This window comes from Mustela putorius, unplaced genomic scaffold (genome assembly GCF_011764305.1).
Source record: "Mustela putorius furo isolate JIRA1106 unplaced genomic scaffold, ASM1176430v1.1 tig00537227_pilon_pilon_pilon, whole genome shotgun sequence".
NCBI lineage: Eukaryota > Metazoa > Chordata > Mammalia > Carnivora > Mustelidae > Mustela > Mustela putorius.
Genome location: NW_025422368.1, coordinates 28,279,721 through 28,296,465, shown reverse-complemented (window position 1 = coordinate 28,296,465; position 16,745 = coordinate 28,279,721). Strand labels below are relative to the sequence as shown.

Here is a 16,745-nt window from a genome sequence, read left to right as displayed (position 1 = left end):
AGTGAAAGTATTTGGGTTTGTGTTGTGGTGATTTGGTTTTGTTGATGAAGAAATGCTGTGTCTATGATGCATTCATTTGTGAACAAACTCCTGGCCCAGTTTATAAGGAAGACAAACACACGTGCATGTGCAGCCTTTACCACACAGTTTTTTTCAGTGCAGTAATAATAATGGTGGTAATATATAATATTTATCTAACATGCCCTGTGGGCCAAGCACCTCTGCTGAGGTCTTTATGTGCTGGACTTCATTTACTCATCAACAATACTATACAGTCAATATTATTATTACCCCTTGCTCAGAGATAAGAAAATGAATAAGGAAGATATATGAATTTTTTGAAAATCTCAGCAGATCCAACATTTGGATACTGGCAGACCAACTCTAGGTCCTCTGCTCTCAAAGGCACCAAGTACTAATTCATAAAATAAATATTTGGTATTGATGAATGAGTACAACTTCCTCTCTTTTTATCCCAGGTCTTTGTAACTTTGCTTTCCAACTTCTCCTATAGACAGACTTCTGTATTACATATACGATGAAGAAAGGCACATGTTCATTTTTGTACCCTGTGTGCTAATTCATAAACCAAACTTTATTTTCTCCTCTGGATTCAGGGGTGGTAATGAATAGCTATGATGTAACTATTTATTATAAATGGTTCCTTTCACTGAAGGACTTTCAAGTGAAGGGTGTTGGGTTTAAAATGGTGTGGAGCTCTCTTAACAGAACCAGGGCTGTTGTTGGTCTGTCATTTTTTTAAAAGTTTTAAAGCAGAGAATTCTACAACTTCGACCTGTATTTTACCTCTCATAATATATCTTAACTTACTGCATAGAAATATGCAGGCTTTCACAAATCTTTTGGATGAGGAGCCAAGAATGTTTCTCTTTGAGCACGTGTTCACCATATCAGTTGGAATGGAAAGTTCTCTTTCTTCTATGTACCACATGGTACTTCATTGTACACAACTGCTAGTTTCAAATTATTTCTCGCTGGAAGTGACTTAGGTACTTGAAAGCATTTTGAGTTCAAATGATAACCAATGATAGGTTATCATTTTCCTTTGCATGTTTACAGTCATACCTCCCCTACCTAATTTAACAGAAATCGATATTAGGATCTCACTTTGATGAAATGTATTTATGAAGTCTTTTTTTTTTTTTTTAAAGATTTTATTTATTTATTGGACAGAGAGAAATCACAAGTAGACGGAGAGGCAGGCAGAGAGAGAGAGGGAAGCAGGCTCTCTGCTGAGCAGAGAGCCCGATGCGGGACTCGATCCCAGGACTCTGAGATCATGACCCGAGCCGAAGGCAGCGGCTTAACCCACTGAGCCACCCAGGCGCCCCTATTTATGAAGTCTTTAAAGCTATTCAACTTTGTCTTTAAAGCAACTTTTTGGTTTCTTACTCATGTTATCACTGGTTTATGGATATTATATTAGCCTAGGTAATTTATAGTGACAAAATACAACTGGCCTGAACAGATGCGGGACCAAAGGAAACTGATATTTGGCAAATATACAGCTCAACTCTTGGGAGAAGAATTATGTAAAAGTTCCAGGGAATAGCCTCTACCCCCACCCCCCCCACCCCCACCCCGGATTGCTCAATGCATTTTAATGTAGAAAGGAGACAGCATCAGTGACTCAATCATAAGTTAAAGGTAGCAATGTGAAACAAAGAATTTTCTGTCTACATAATACTTTTTAAATTTAAAAATTTTAAATGCTGCTAATGCCAGGAAATAAGTTCTAAAATCATTTCCTTCCTTCTTCTTTGATGTATGTGTTTATGTGTAGATGCAAAATGCTTTAGATTTATAGAATTGAAAAGGATCTTAGGAAGATCTAACCCAGTTCTCTGATTTTGCAAGTGGGAGGAGCCTGTGTACCCCCAATGGATACAATATTGCCTAGAGTAAACCTTTGATTAGTTTTGGAAACCATGCTGAGTTAAAATATTAAACAACATGGCGGTCTGATTCAAGGCATACAGCATCTCAACTAGGTTATGTAGGTAATTGCCTTGATTCTGGTTCTTTGGCATTTGTAACCTATCTTTGGGTTTTATGTAGAGTTATGAAGAGAGATTTTTATACTGCTTCTAATTCTTCTTTTTTTCCCCAGTCAAAACAAATTAATCTCCAAAGCAAATGACTCATCAGATGATTCACTAATTCACTGACTCAGAAGACTTGAGAGTTATTATGTATCTTCCAGTTCTAAGCAAGGATGTATGCTTAGTTACAGGGATGAAATTTGATTAAATTATCAGTTTAATTTGATTAAGTTATCAGTTTAATCTTTGCTTCAAAATATGTAGGAGGAAGAACTATTCACTTCTATACCTTCTGTTGGAGGGAATTGGTGCTGCCTCCAACAGAATTCATCAGGAATTAGATGCATTACCGTCGCTCCATTTCCTATACCAGATAGCCGCCCTGATCATTTTGAACAGCAAATTGTTGTTGACCTCAGTGTTCCCAGTCCCTTTCTGATTTTTCCTGTGGGCAGCTTCTCATTCTTTAAATGAAATGGTGTTTGTTGGCTTCTTTGTTTTCATTCACCTTGTTCCTATGGTTATTTCCTAAAACTCTTCAACAATTATTCCTTTTAGAAATTCCCCATTTCTGAATAATATTTTTACAGAAACCCAAACACAGTGCTACACTAAATAATCTGGTATGCTACTTAAAGATATATAATTTTATTTTACATACATGCTGTGAGTTATTTGATCACATGAATTCATTTGTTGGAATTTTTCAAAATTTACCTCTTAGGGTAATTTTAGAAACTTGGGTGCCCTGCATGGAGGGCATATCCTTTGTGACTGCTGTACGTATGCAGAGCTCTCCCTTTTATCATGCTAATAGTGTGATTTCAGAGTTTTAGTGCAGCAGTTGTAAGAGTGAAAACAAATTTCCTATAATTGAATTGTTAATACATGCCTATTCTAGGAGTTATGTTTAATGGTGTGTTTGTTGTTGTTTCTTTAACTTCTTATGTATAATTCCAGATTTTCCTGGCCTTTGGTTTATGATGCATAAAGTAACTTTGAAGCAATTAGATCATATTATATACCAAAGCATCTATGTATTCACATCCTGGAGTAGAGTAAAGTGAAGTAAAATAGACTGGACAGAGATAACAGGGACAAGGGAAAATATTTTAAAAACTGGGTGCTTTGAAAAGTGGTGGATTTACCAGGAAAATCAGCTATTTTTACTTTAACATATAAAACCACACTTTCCTCGGCTGTTTATCAGACTTAAATTCTGGATTTTCTTTTTAAAGGTGGTGATCCAAATCTAGTTCTCATTTAAATAATGTCCAGGGAATTATACTTGCATCTTCTTAAATGTTATATATAACTATTCCTATCATAAGGAGAACTTGGAAAGTAGAATGTCTGATACTGCTTGGTCACTTAAAAAAAAAATTGTTTTATCTCTACCATAAAAAGACTCAACTGGTTTTATACTTCCCTACTGCACTCAAAGATGATTTCAGGCTGTTAACTTAAGACTTTCCTTTTAAAGTAGCTTTCATATAAACTTAACCTTTACTATTTATTAACACGAAGATTTCACCAGTTAAATGGAATATTTCTGAGTATTTATTGGTATACCTAGAAATTTAGTTACATTATTTTCAAAGTTGGATAGGGTATGGCAATACCCTCTGTGTGAGTCACTCTTTTTCATATTTTGTATCATCGGACGAAAAAACTACCATCAACCAAAGCCCTTCTCTCCTAAAATTCCTTAATAGTTATTCCTTGGACTCTTCCATGTCTTTATAACTTGCCTTCTGCTTATTGAAAGAGAGGCCCATCTGTCATGTGTGGTTAGTCTTGGCAATTTTGTGGCAAGCAAATCTGATTGTTGGTTTTAGATTTTATGCCTCATTGAAACCTTTAGTTACTTGAGCGAAAAAGTGGTGGTAACTTCTATGTGTGATGCAACTTTTGACTGTTGTACAGTTCTATTTTTGAATCAGAAAACTGGTGTAGCAAAGACCTGATTTCATTCCTGTATTAAATATACTTCATTAAAGTATACTTTTTCAAGAGTAAAAATGACCACTTTGGTTTCTTAGCCAATTCCAGCATGTATCATTTACTTCTCACTGGCATGAATATTGCTTTGTTTTTGCTTGAAGACCCTTGCTTTGACCAAAGCTATGGCATAAAAAGCATTAAAAACATAATGAATGTCTTTTCTAAATTCTTATCTAATGCTAACAATGGCTTAGGAGAATGAATTCAGTTCTATTTGCATTTTAAAGTTACCTTAGAATTTTTAAGTTTTTTTTAGTATATCAGAAATGTATCTAGTACTTAAAAAGAAAATACATTACTAAAAAGTCATAAAATTAGAGAATTATAAAAAAAAAACTTATTCTCTCACCAATAGTTCATTAAAAATTATAATTCGAGTTACCAGTGAACATGCTCTACTTTTTCTTCAGGTTTGTAAATTTTGTTTAGTGAGAACATTTTGAGAAAAGCTCTTTAATTATTAATTACTGGAACATAAACTGTTAATTTCACTGTCAGAAAGTCTGAAAATATTATGTCCTAAAACAGTTTGACTTAAATTTTCATTTTTTAAAGGGAAATAGTGTAGTGACTTTTGATTTTAAGTTTATTAGAAAAGCATGGATAGGTGGGATGCCTGGGTGGCTCAGTTGGTTGAGCAGCTGCCTTCGGCTCAGGTCATGATCCCAGCGTCCTGGGATCGAGTCCCGCATCGGGCTCCTTGCTCCACGGGGAGCCTGCTTCTCCCTCTGACTCTGCCTTCCACTCTGCCTGTGCTCGCTCTCTCTCTCTGACAAATAAATAAATAAAATCTTTAAAAAAAAAAAAAAAGAAACGAAAAGCATGAATAGGTATAAATATTATTCTTTCAGAAGGTCATGCTGAGTGAGTTTTTTAGAAGCATCATAATTAGGGGTACAGTTGAAAATACATGTTTCCGAAAGGGAATGTTAATTTACTTTGGTGGCATATCTTATGAATGTTTTTGAAGTTGACAGTGTAGGTGCATATGTGAAGGATGCATGATTATGTATCCTAAAACTATTAACATTACTCTTGAATTTTTATGTGGTCCGTCATGTGTATTTAGGCATCCAAACAGAAGAGCATGGCACAGTGAGTACCTAAAGCATTAAATAATTACAGATAGATATATTTAGGAACATCAGATTAAAAAGTTCAACATATATTTTGGAGTACTGGTTTAGCTCCTAAGCTCTAGAACCAGAGTATTTGTTTACAGTCTGATGATGCATGTCCCAGCTATCTGATCAGGGTTCTGGCAAGTTCTCTTTTACTAATAAAAATGAAGTTAGTAAATGAAGTACTTTGCAGACTTGTGTTGAGCAAATGTAACCTGCCACTATGATTATGATGGTTACTATTATTATTCCATAATAATACATATTATGGAATAATAATATATGACATAACTGCTCTATGTCATAAATTTATCCATTACTTATAGTTGGTCCAGGATTACATATCTTCATGTATGCTGGATGTTTTCATAATTTTTATATTTTTCTGATTATAAAAAATAATACATACTCGCTTTTTTGATGACATTTTTCCCCACCAGTGAATAATGATGTATTTTTTTCAAGTAAGTATTTATAGATCTACCCAAATCTTATAAAAAAACTATATATACCACCTCATTGTTATACTACAACTTTATTTGTATCATTTTTTTCTATCAATGTGCATTTATGGCTGCATTCTCTGGTTGTTGTTAGAGAGATATTGTATCACTTTATGCCTTTGTCCTCGTATTTTTACATCTTTGGAGTTTTTCTTTAGACGTCTGTCAACCTTGTTTTCCTGGATCATAAAATATATACATTTAAGTGACAAATTGATAGATTCAGCAAAATGCCCTTCCACAAACACTGGGTTGTTTTGACTCACTGTTCACTTGCCCAAACTATAACTAATACTCGGTGCTCTCAGTCCTTTGTTATTTTGTCACTTCGATGAGTAAAAGTTTTCATTATGTTAATTTGTATTTTAAATATTAGGCAGACAAGTAAATTTATACATTTGATTATTTACATTGTGTTTGGGTTATTTGGTTATTCCTTTTACCAAAATTTGTCTTTTATTGATTTTTTTTTTTTAGAAGCTCTTCATTTGGATATGTTTTGTCTTCTCTGTGTGGCAAATACTTTCTCGTTGCTTTTTCTGTTTGCTTATGGTATATTTGCTTACATAGAAGCTTATGTCTTTAGATCTGCCAAACTGTCATATATTTCACTGACAGTTTATGAATTCATATTTTTTAAAATTTAATTTTTTTTTTTAGTGTTCCAAGATTCATTGTTTATGCACAATACCTAGTGCTCCATGCAATACATACCTTCCTTAATACCCACCACCAGGCTTATCCTTCCCCTGAACCCCTCCCCTCCAAAACTCTTAGTTTGTTTCTCAGAATCCATAATCTTTCATGGTTTGTCTCCCCCTCCGATTCTCCACAGCTCACTTCTCCTCATGTTCCTCACGTTATTCCTTATGCACCACAAGTAAGTGAAACCATATGATAACTGACTTTCTCTGCTTGGCTTATTTTGCTCACATAATCTCGTCCAGTCCTGTCCATGTTGATACAAAAGTTGGGTAGTCATTCTTTCTGATGTAGGTATAATATTCCATGGTATATATAAACCATATCTTCTTTTTTTTTTTTTAAAGATTTTTATTTATTTATGTGAGAGAGGCATCGCAAGTAGGCAGAGAGGCAGGTAGAGAGGGGGAAGCGGGCTCTAAGATACGAACACTTGTTCCATTCCCCAGATTAGGGAAATTTTTATTCAGAATTTGATCAACTATATCTTCTAGTCTCCTTTTTTTCTCTGTCCCCTCAGAGATTCCAATAATTCTGATGTGGGAAGACTTCATGGCATCATTTATTTCACTAATTCTGTTTTCATGGCTTCTAAGCTGTTTGTTCCAGGCCTCTGCCTGATCCTTATTTTCTATGAGTCTGTCTTTTAGATCACTAATTTGATCTTCTGCCTCGGTTACCCTAACTGTTGAGAGTATTTAGATTAGATTGGATCTCACTGATAGCATTTTTTTAGTACTGCCAGATCAGCCCTCACTTCTACCCTTAAAGAGTCTATGTTGCCCCTAGTGGTCTTCTTCAACCTAGCCGTTGCCTGGATAATTGTTACCATGAATTCCCTTTCCAAGATACTGTTTATGTCCATATCCAATACTTCTGTGGCAGAGAGCACAGTCTCTGAATTTTTCCTTTGTTGCGTGTTCCTCCTCCTAGTCATTTTGGTGAGAGGTGGTTGAGGGGATATATAGCCGAATATGTCAGCCGCGATCTAGGCAAGGTGCTCCCTTTCGAATGTATACAGCATTGCATTTGATCCTTCCAGCAAGTCCACAAAGTAATGTTGGTGTTATTTTCTCAGGGAAAAAACAAAGAACTGGGCATGGGAAAATCAAAGAGTCATCAAATAATCAGGATCTGTTTGAGAGAATCTTCCTGAGAAAGTGAGGAGACCCTCAAGTTTGAAGTCACATTATTTTTTAACATTCCAGCATTATAACTTAAGCCCTGCTCTTTCTTTTAATAAACTTATAATCATATATGTTTAAATTTTCATCTCTCTGAAGTTTATCTTTAAGTCTGTTGTGAAAAAATGACTAAATTTTTCTTCCAAATACATAGCCAAGCTTTTAATAGTCTTTTATTGAAAAACTCCAGAATTACAATTTTTATACTCTTATCAGTATTGAGCACTTAAAGTTGCCAGCACAGTATTGAGTGCTTTACATTTATTATCCCTGTTCTTAGAATTACCTTCTGAAGCTGGTGCTATGACTGTATCTACTTTATAGATGCAGAAATCCCCGCACGGGATCTTAGTGACTTGCCGGAGATCATGCAGCTGGAAAGTGGTAGGGTTAGGAGTCAGAATTTAGACGTAAGTAGCCTAGCTCCAGAAGTTGCACCCTGATTGCTAACTGCATTGTGGAGTTATGTGGGTTCCTTGTGCCTCTTCCTGTGGCAACTTCCAGTATTCGTGGTCTTCTGTATGCGGTCTTGAAGCTTCATCTACCTTCTTGGCCTTGTCTCTGCCCATACTCTCCCTTGCTGTCATGCCTTCCTGCTGGCATTCTGGCTCGAGCAGTAGAGTGGGGAACAATCCTGCCCTCTGTTTTTTGTGCTTTCCTTTCTTCAGCAAAGAGAGTGTAAGGACTCTCGGTCTGATGGGCATTTTAGAAAATAGGATAGAGGTGCCACAGAATACCAGAACTAAAATTACTGTTCTTACGAACAACAAGAAGAGGGATAACATGTGAATCTGATCAAAAGCCAAAGGCTTTTGGGGCCTGTTACATTAATTAAGTAACTTCCATGGGGCACCTGGGTGCCTCGGTCAGTTAAGCATCTGCCTTTGGCTCAAGTAATGATATCAGGGTCCTGGGACCAAGCCCCACATTGGGCTCCCTGCTCAGCAGGGAGTCTGCTTCTCCCTCTCCTTCTGCCCCTCCCCTCTTCGTGTGTGTGCGCTTTCTCTCTCTCTCTCTCTCTCTCTCTCTCAGGTGAATAAATAAAATCATAAAAAAAAAAAATACCATATACCAGGCTTAACTGTCACATTAAAATATTACTAAAATTAAAAGTTTGCAGTATACTAATTTTATTTTTAGAATGAAATTTCTAAATAACATGCATTAAAATACTGAGCTCTTTACAAGGAATGGCTGATAGGAAGTTTTTTCCAATTCACTGAAACTTCTTGCTTTTTTTTTTTTCTTTTTTTAAGATTTATTTATTTTAGAATGAAGGAGGGGGAGAGAGTGTGAGGGGTGGGAGGAGCAGAGGGAGAGGGAGAGAGAATCTCAAGCAGACTCCCTGCTGAGCACAGAGCCAAATGCAGGGTTGGATCCCAGGACCCTGAGATCACAACCTGAGCTGAAACCAAGATTCGGAAGCTTAACTGACTGAGCCGCCCAGGCACCTCAACTTTTTGCCTTTTAAAAGCTAGTGTTTATCTTTTTAATTTCTTCAAATATGCCCCGCCCCTCCCAAAGTTACAACATTAAAAAACATGCTATGACTGCCAAAATGGCAAAAGCCGTGGCAAATTTTGGCAAAATTTGAAACAGAAATGGGATTTGAATGTTCCTTTACTGCAACTTGAAAGAGTTAGTCAGCCCATTTTTTGGAAAAAGCCCCCTTTTAGTGTGTGCACCTTCAGCTTCAGGCCTTTTCTCACTTGAGTGTTAATCTGTTTGGTGTCTCAGTCCTCAGGAACCAGTATTACTGTGGATATTGCCGTGATGGGGGAGGCTCACGGCCTCATTACTGACCTCCTGGCAGACCCTTCACTGCCCCCCAACGTGTGCACGTCCTTGAGGGCAGTGAGCAACCTGCTCAGCACCCAGCTCACCTTCCAGGCGATTCACAAGCCCCGCATGAATCCTGCTGTTTCCTTCAGTGACAATTACACCTGTTCTGATTCTGAGGAAAGCTCTGAAAAAGACAAGCTGGCTATTCCCAAGGTAAGTGTGAATGACCTATCCCTAGAAAGGTTAAACGTCTTCTTTTGCCTTCTAGGTCTGTTTCTTGTCATCCCCAGATCCAGATTCATCTCAGTGACTCAGTGAAGATATGTTGATTGTGGACATCAATGTAATAAAAATTTAAACATAAAGACTTGTGTCCTGATACCTTATAGCTTTCTATAAATGAAAGTTTTACTTTTTTTTCTTTTTTCTTTTTTTTTTTTTTATTTAAATTCAGACTCTGAAGAAGTTTTTACTTCCATATGCCAGACTCTGTTTTGTGAGACAGGAATGTAGCCATGAGGGTTGGAGACAGGCAAAAGTCCCTGCTCCCTCTCATGTGGTTCTATTTAAAATCCCTTGCCCTCGAAAACCCCAAGATCGGCTGCTCATGATTCCTTTGTGTGATAACGTTCACAGTATCCTCCTGGGTTTCCCAAATCCAAGACGTTTTGAACGCAAACTGTTTTAATTGATTTTGGATGACTTCAAGTAAAAGATGGCCTTAGTGATTTGTAAATCCCTTCTTTTTATGTGTAAGATGTAAGAGTATTACAAATGTAAGCTGTAGGAAATGGGATCCTACAACCAGCTTAGACCTTGCCTTAGTTGAAAATGGGTTATTTTAAAGACTGAAAAAATCAGAATTTAAGTCCTTTCCAGCATGTCTTGCATGGTTATGTGTTTGGTAAACAGGCATCTGTCCTCTCAGGCTGGTGGTCAGTCAGGAGCACCCATGACTTAGCTTTTGTGAGTCTCTTGTCTCAGGAATGTGTGTTGCACACAATTTAGTCAATTAGGTATTTACATAATTTTCTTGGAACATCTTCTCTGGGAAAGGTATGGCTAAGCATGATGTGACAGTCAAGGAATAGAGATTAACTGATTCCTTTCAGTGTCAGAATAGACATGAAGTGAGTGAGATTTTTAGGCATCAGTCCTGGTATTTACAGGGCTTGACCTTTTCTCTTCCTTTTGAATTACCTTCAAAGATGCATATTCAGATCTTTAAGAAATATGGGAAACTAGTATCTGAGCTATTCTTGAATCTCAAGGTGCCATATACCTCTCAAAAGCTTTTGTTACCTTCAGGAAACCAGGATTCATCTTTGAAGAGAATGGCTCAATGATTGGTCTCTTGGGGGTAACTAGTAACAATTAAAAATGGGTCAAGCTTCTACCTATTAGTACTATATTGTTGTAGTTGTATTAGAAGACTACCTTCCTTTTAATTTTTAAGTTGAAGGCCCTCTTCAGAGTGCTGGTACTCATCCTGGTAAGCTCAGACTCTTGCCTCCCTGCCATTAATGCCACATACCCTGTTTAGGATATCACAGGAGAAGAAGTAGTTATGAGAGGGTTGCAGGTCAACTGACAGACTCTTCTGTTGGTACTGATGGTATTACCCTTATGCCTGATGTCTAAGTCATGCTAGTCCCAAGAAAAGTGGTGCATTTTGTGAGTTATGCTCTTACCTTCAGCTCCGGGCTTTTGCAAGTCAAGAAATTAAAATGAAATTAATAAACACTTTGGTGTGGAGACTGTCTTGCTAGAAGGTAAAACTTAATCCATGCCCCAAACAAATGACTTTTGAGAAAAAGGCTTTTGCCCAAAATAACTAATACAATATATGATAAGTGTGTATATCCTATTGCACTGAGGTAACTGTAAAGTTTTCCCAAAGGTAAATGACTCTCATTCCTATAATTCCACATTACAATCAGCATTTAAATAAAGATCCCCAAACATTAATTTTATAATATTCATTCTTTTATTGAATTCCTGAGCTCCCAGTTTTTAGATAGGTAACATTCAGCCACTGTAGTTTAATAAAGTCACTTCCAATTAAAAACCCATTTTCTCCCATTGTATTATATAGAAGTCAGTGATCAAAAATATGCTTGGTAATAAAATCACTCCTTCTTTCTAGCGCCTGAGGAGGAGTTTGCCTCCTGGTTTGTTGAGACGAGTTTCGTCGACTTGGACAACCACCACCTCAGCCACAGGCCTCCCCACTTTGGAGCCTGCGCCTGTACGGAGGGACCGGAGTGCTAGCATCAAACTGCAGGAAGCATCTCCATCAAGGTTAGGCAATGCTCCTGTTGGTTTCACATCTCTTAGAGAAGTTATGTAAATAAATTCCTTTATAAAGGAATTACATACATAAATTCCTTTATAAAGGTATTACATTCATACATTCCATTATAAAGGAATTACATACATAAATTCCTTTATGTATATAAATCCCTTTATAAAAGAATAGTAAATTACAGAAGAAAAGTGGCCCAACAATTTATATTTGGCTGGAGGCCAGCTTTGAAAATGAAGGTATATGGTTTAAATGCAAAGGACTCTACAGATTAACATCAGATAATAGGCTTAAATTGTATTGCTTGGTCTTAAATATAAATGGGAACAGTGACTTGAGGTAATGCCTGCCAGTGTGACAGGATGGGAAGAGGGAGCAAGCTCAGAGTAGTGGTAAGCTAGATTTTGCCTAGCCTGAGATTGATACTGAGATTCTGAAATCGGAAGCATCCAACCTGACATTTGTAAATTGCTGTTAGAGTTTCCCCAGCCCACCAGACCTGTTATCCTAGCATTATATGAAAGGCAAAAGATCAGATCAGAAGGTAGATCATTATCCTAAGAGCGCCTGTATGTTCAAACATTTGGTAATCTAAAGTTTAGTTAGAGCACAAACTGGTAGCTGCCAGAAACAGGTGGGGGAGGGGGGTGGAGTGTGCCAGATGGGTAAAGGGGATTAAAAGGTACAAACTTTCAGCTTTAAATAATTATCATGAGGATATAACATCAGCATGGTAACTATAGTTAATAATATAATAATAATAATAATACAGCATTATTTTATATTATCACCATGCTGTATCGCACATTTGAAAGTTGCTAAGAGTAATCTTAAAAGTCCCCATCACCAGAAAAAAATTTTTGTTAACTGTGGGGTGATGAATGCTAACTAGACTTATTTTGTGATTACTTCATAATATGTACAAATATCGAATCCCTATATTGTACACCTGAAACTAACATATCAATTATATCTCCATTTAAAAATAGAACAAACTTTATTTAGCATATTAATTACAATTTTACAAAATGATTTCAAAGCCAGAATTACCAAAGCTAAAGGAAAGGTCGTGTTAAGATCTAGAAAGACTTTTGAAGAAAACAATATTGTGTTTGTCCTTTTCTGATTAGAATAAAAAGAGCATGCTTTATATGAATTTTGAGAACATTTCCCATATGATTTTAGGTTTTTGAACGTTTGCATCAGTTTTATTAATGACCCTGAAGAAAATGACTGAAAAATAAACCATATCGTTGTTGAACTCCATGATGGCAATATTACAAGTGGTTTTCTCCTGAACTTGGACTTGAATAGAAATAAAGCACCATTTGAGATTGATTTAAACCCAAAGCATGCGTTTAATGACTGCTAACTTTTCTTTGTCATTTAAAAATATGTATAACTGGTGTCTTCCATAATAACATTGATAGGCTAATGAACCTCTAGAATCAGAAGGAAACTCAAATGATTCTTTCTTTAACATATCAGTGTAATTCCACTCCAACTGATTACCTGGGTTTTCGTAAAACTTCAAATGCTACCACAGGAGGAGGTTACCTAATTTGTTTTGTGAACATTTCCTGAAGGTCAAATTATAGGTCCTTAGGGATATTTTCCTCTGAAAATATTGGCTGTGGTCAGTGTCTACAGCAGTGAATACTTAGAGGTGATAGTGGATCCTCATTACATGTTTGTTCCTTAAGAAAATGAATTTTGTTCTCAGTATATATCTTTAGAGAGGCTGTTTTACCAACACACCTTGCCAAGATTTCTGTCATAGAATAGTTAGTGCTCCATGATTTTCTTAAAATACAGTGACTCTGCCAAAAAATCCATTTGTGCATAAATGTCTCCTTTCTTTCTGTAATGGTTTGTTACTTCTGGTCAAATTTCATTTCTCATACTCTTTTCTTCTTAGTTAAATGACATTAGGGACTGTAATAGAAATTATCATGAGGAGAGTTTCAAGAACTTTTATGAGCTTAACTCCCAGGGATCCTGTCATCCTGCTTGATGAAATAAATACTCATAATCAAATATTTTCAAAATAGATATGGAAGAGCATCTAACCCCACTCATTTTCTTTGTCCAAGAAATACAGCTGTCTTGCCTGAGTATACATTTTTCCCCTGTCTGATTTAACTATTCCCTTATCTCACAGTCCTATAAATGTCCTAGTTACAAAATCTGAAAATGATGCAAATTTTCACCATTATGAAGAAATGAAATTCATTCTGAAGAGATTTGGAGGGAAAACCATATGTAAGTGGCAATAGTACCACCATTAAATACAGCTGGTTTTGGTTGACTCCTTAATCATGGGGAAAACAGTGGAAAGGTAGCCACAGATTGTCTCCAGCCCTGAGTGTAAACCAAAGTTAAAACTTAGGAGACTGATTGGTAACACTATTAGTTGATTTCAAAACTGATTAGAGGTTTAGCTCTTGTAGTCTCTTTCTCCTTCAACCCTTTTGTTTCTTTCTTTCGTCCTGTGTGTCTTTCTGTTGAGGACTTTGAGGACTGCAGTGATCAAAAGAACAAGAGTGGGAATTGAAAATTAGGCACAGTCCTCAGCTTACGTGCCCTTTAGTATTTAGCTGGCTGATGGACTCCTGGGTAGTTTTAACTACAGCCACGTAGAAAGGACACTAGACTAAGGATCAGAAGGACCTTGGCCCTGCCATTTGGAGATGTATGTCCTGAGAAGCAGGTCCTTGTCTGAGCCTCTGAACCTGCTGCAAGGAATCCTTAGGAGAGGGGAACTGTGGCACAGTGGAGAGGTAGAAGCATACCGGTGGGTGCTTCAAAAAAAAAAAAAGGGCTTGAGATAAATCAAAAAGTCTGAAATAAGTCATAATCTAGTCATTCCAACTCAGCTTTGGAACTGAGCCCTTTCTCTGTATAATAGGCAGAAAGGAAGATGTAAACTTGGTTGAAAAACAAACAACAAGCAAAAACTTAGGGGATCTGGTAAGACTTTTCAGACATAGGATGAAGTTGTTACCAGTAGAACTAAGATTATCATATCTACTTTTGTGGAAGGGGATTGAGATCTTCCACAGCAGATATATAGAAAATTTTCCCTTTTTCAGAATGAGGTGACCAAGTAAAGGTTTCCCTAAGCTACTTTTGGCTATAAACCTGAATTATTACATACATATTCATGAGATCTAAACAGGAATCCAAAAGGTGAAGGTCAATACAAAGCTGAAAACTGTTGCAATGACCACAGAAAGCAATATATTTTAAAACGCCAGGAAATTATAATGCACATATACATAATAAATAATAATAAATAGTAAAGAGTATAAAAGGAGCATCGTGGCATTCATAACTAATGTAGGTTCCCTGCATCTTAAATAATGCAATTATCAATGTTTAGAAGATCTAAGAGGAACATGATTACAGTAGTACAGTAAGAAGGGCCTGGTTCCTACTAACTGGATAAGTAGGAAAGTTCTTTCCTCTTTTATCAACCCAGTATGTTTGATGCCTCAATGTTGTCTCCCTGCAGCAGAAACTGAGCTCAGATAATGTATTATTTCATTTGGAAGTAAAGTGGTCCTGTCACTGAACCTAGACCATGACTCAGATTGGCAAGCCAATTATGGAAATGGTGACTGCATTCTAGCAAGATCTGTCCCGGTAATTGACGAATAATTTCTTCATTTTTCTTTCTGCTCTGTCTTCATAGTGCTGTTAGTCCCGATTCTTGGAATACCCCAGTGATGATGACCCTCACCAAAAGCAGATCCTTCACTTCAACCTATGCTGTTTCTGCAGCTAACCATGTAAACTCAAAAAAGCCAAATCGACCAGGTTAGTATTCTGTTGGGAGAAGAGTTCATACTCACTGAGTGTGCAGTCATGGAGTTAACTCTTAAGTGGTGAAACAAGATTCTGAGAGTGCATACCCAGATGTGTTCGGTTTGACTGTTCTAAAGAGACAGAGCCTCAATAACCAATTAGCTCCTTAAATTTCCTCTTGATGGGATGATACAGATTCTTTCCAGGTTGCCATGCTAGATATCCTGTCTTGAACTTACTGGATGAGTAGGAAATCGGTGTCACCATGGAGGATAATCTCTGGAAGCATCATCTTATAATATAAAAGCTAATGATGTACTTCCCAAATTTCAGTTTTATTTTTAGCGTTTACTAAAATTATTTTTCAGGACTATGGTATTTATTGGCGTTCAAAGGAATGCTTCATTTACTTTAGGTTTTATAATCTTTTCAAAGAAACTCTTTATGTCATACACACACACACACACACACACACACTTAAAGGAAAAGGTATTTAAATTTGGAGAAAATACGGTTCAGGATCTTTGAGAGCCCTTTGGAAGAGCCCACAAGTCAGCAACCAAAAGACCCACCAGTACAGTGGGCAGGAGGTTTTCTTTCCCCTAAAGGCTGTTACAGAATGAAATTGGAGGTGATTTCTCCCATCTGGGATCTGGAGTCTGACTACTGCATGGAGTTTTCTACCTCAATGTCAGTGCCACCCATATACTTCTAAGCATCAGCTTCTCTCTTCCCTCTAGCATCCTTTATTCAACAAATATTTGTGAAGCAATCCCTATCTCAGACCCTGAACTAGTTTTGGGAATATGGCAGTGATTAAGCCAGACCCACTTCCTCCTTTCACAGAATCCTCACTTAACTCTAGTGGGGAATGCAATGCAAAAAGGTCGGCGGCCATTACAACTCAGCTTTGTTAAAGACTGTAATGAGTATGTTAAAGACTGTAATGAGGAAGAGAGGAAAGACTTTTATTTTATTTATTTTTTTTTTAAGATTTTATTTATTTATTTGACAGAGATCACAAATAGGCAGAGAGGCAGGCAGAGAGAGAAGGGGAAGCAGGCCCCCCGCTGAGCAGAGAGCTGGATGTGGGACTCGATCCCAGGACCCCGGGATCACGGCCTGAGCTGAAAGCAGAGGCTTTAACCCACTGAGCCACCCAGGCGCCCCGAGAGGAAAGACTTTTAAATAATGAAAGAGAAGAAAGATACAAGATCCGGCACACTAAGAGAAAGCTTGAGGAACTTAAGATTTTAAGTGAGTGGCAAAATTGG

At 37.0% G+C, this 16,745-nt stretch overlaps 1 protein-coding gene across 2 annotated transcripts in view; it reads left to right on the top strand.

Moving 5' to 3' along the window:
- Positions 1-16,745, top strand: part of PDE3A (phosphodiesterase 3A) — a 321,856-nt gene that overhangs the window by 250,767 nt on the left and 54,344 nt on the right. For both annotated transcript variants that reach the window (XM_004755730.3, XM_004755732.3), the window contains exons 3-5: positions 9,315-9,572; positions 11,506-11,660; positions 15,359-15,483. In XM_004755730.3, the coding sequence (XP_004755787.1) occupies positions 9,315-9,572; positions 11,506-11,660; positions 15,359-15,483 (538 nt within the window). The remainder of the gene's footprint in view (positions 1-9,314; positions 9,573-11,505; positions 11,661-15,358; positions 15,484-16,745) is intronic.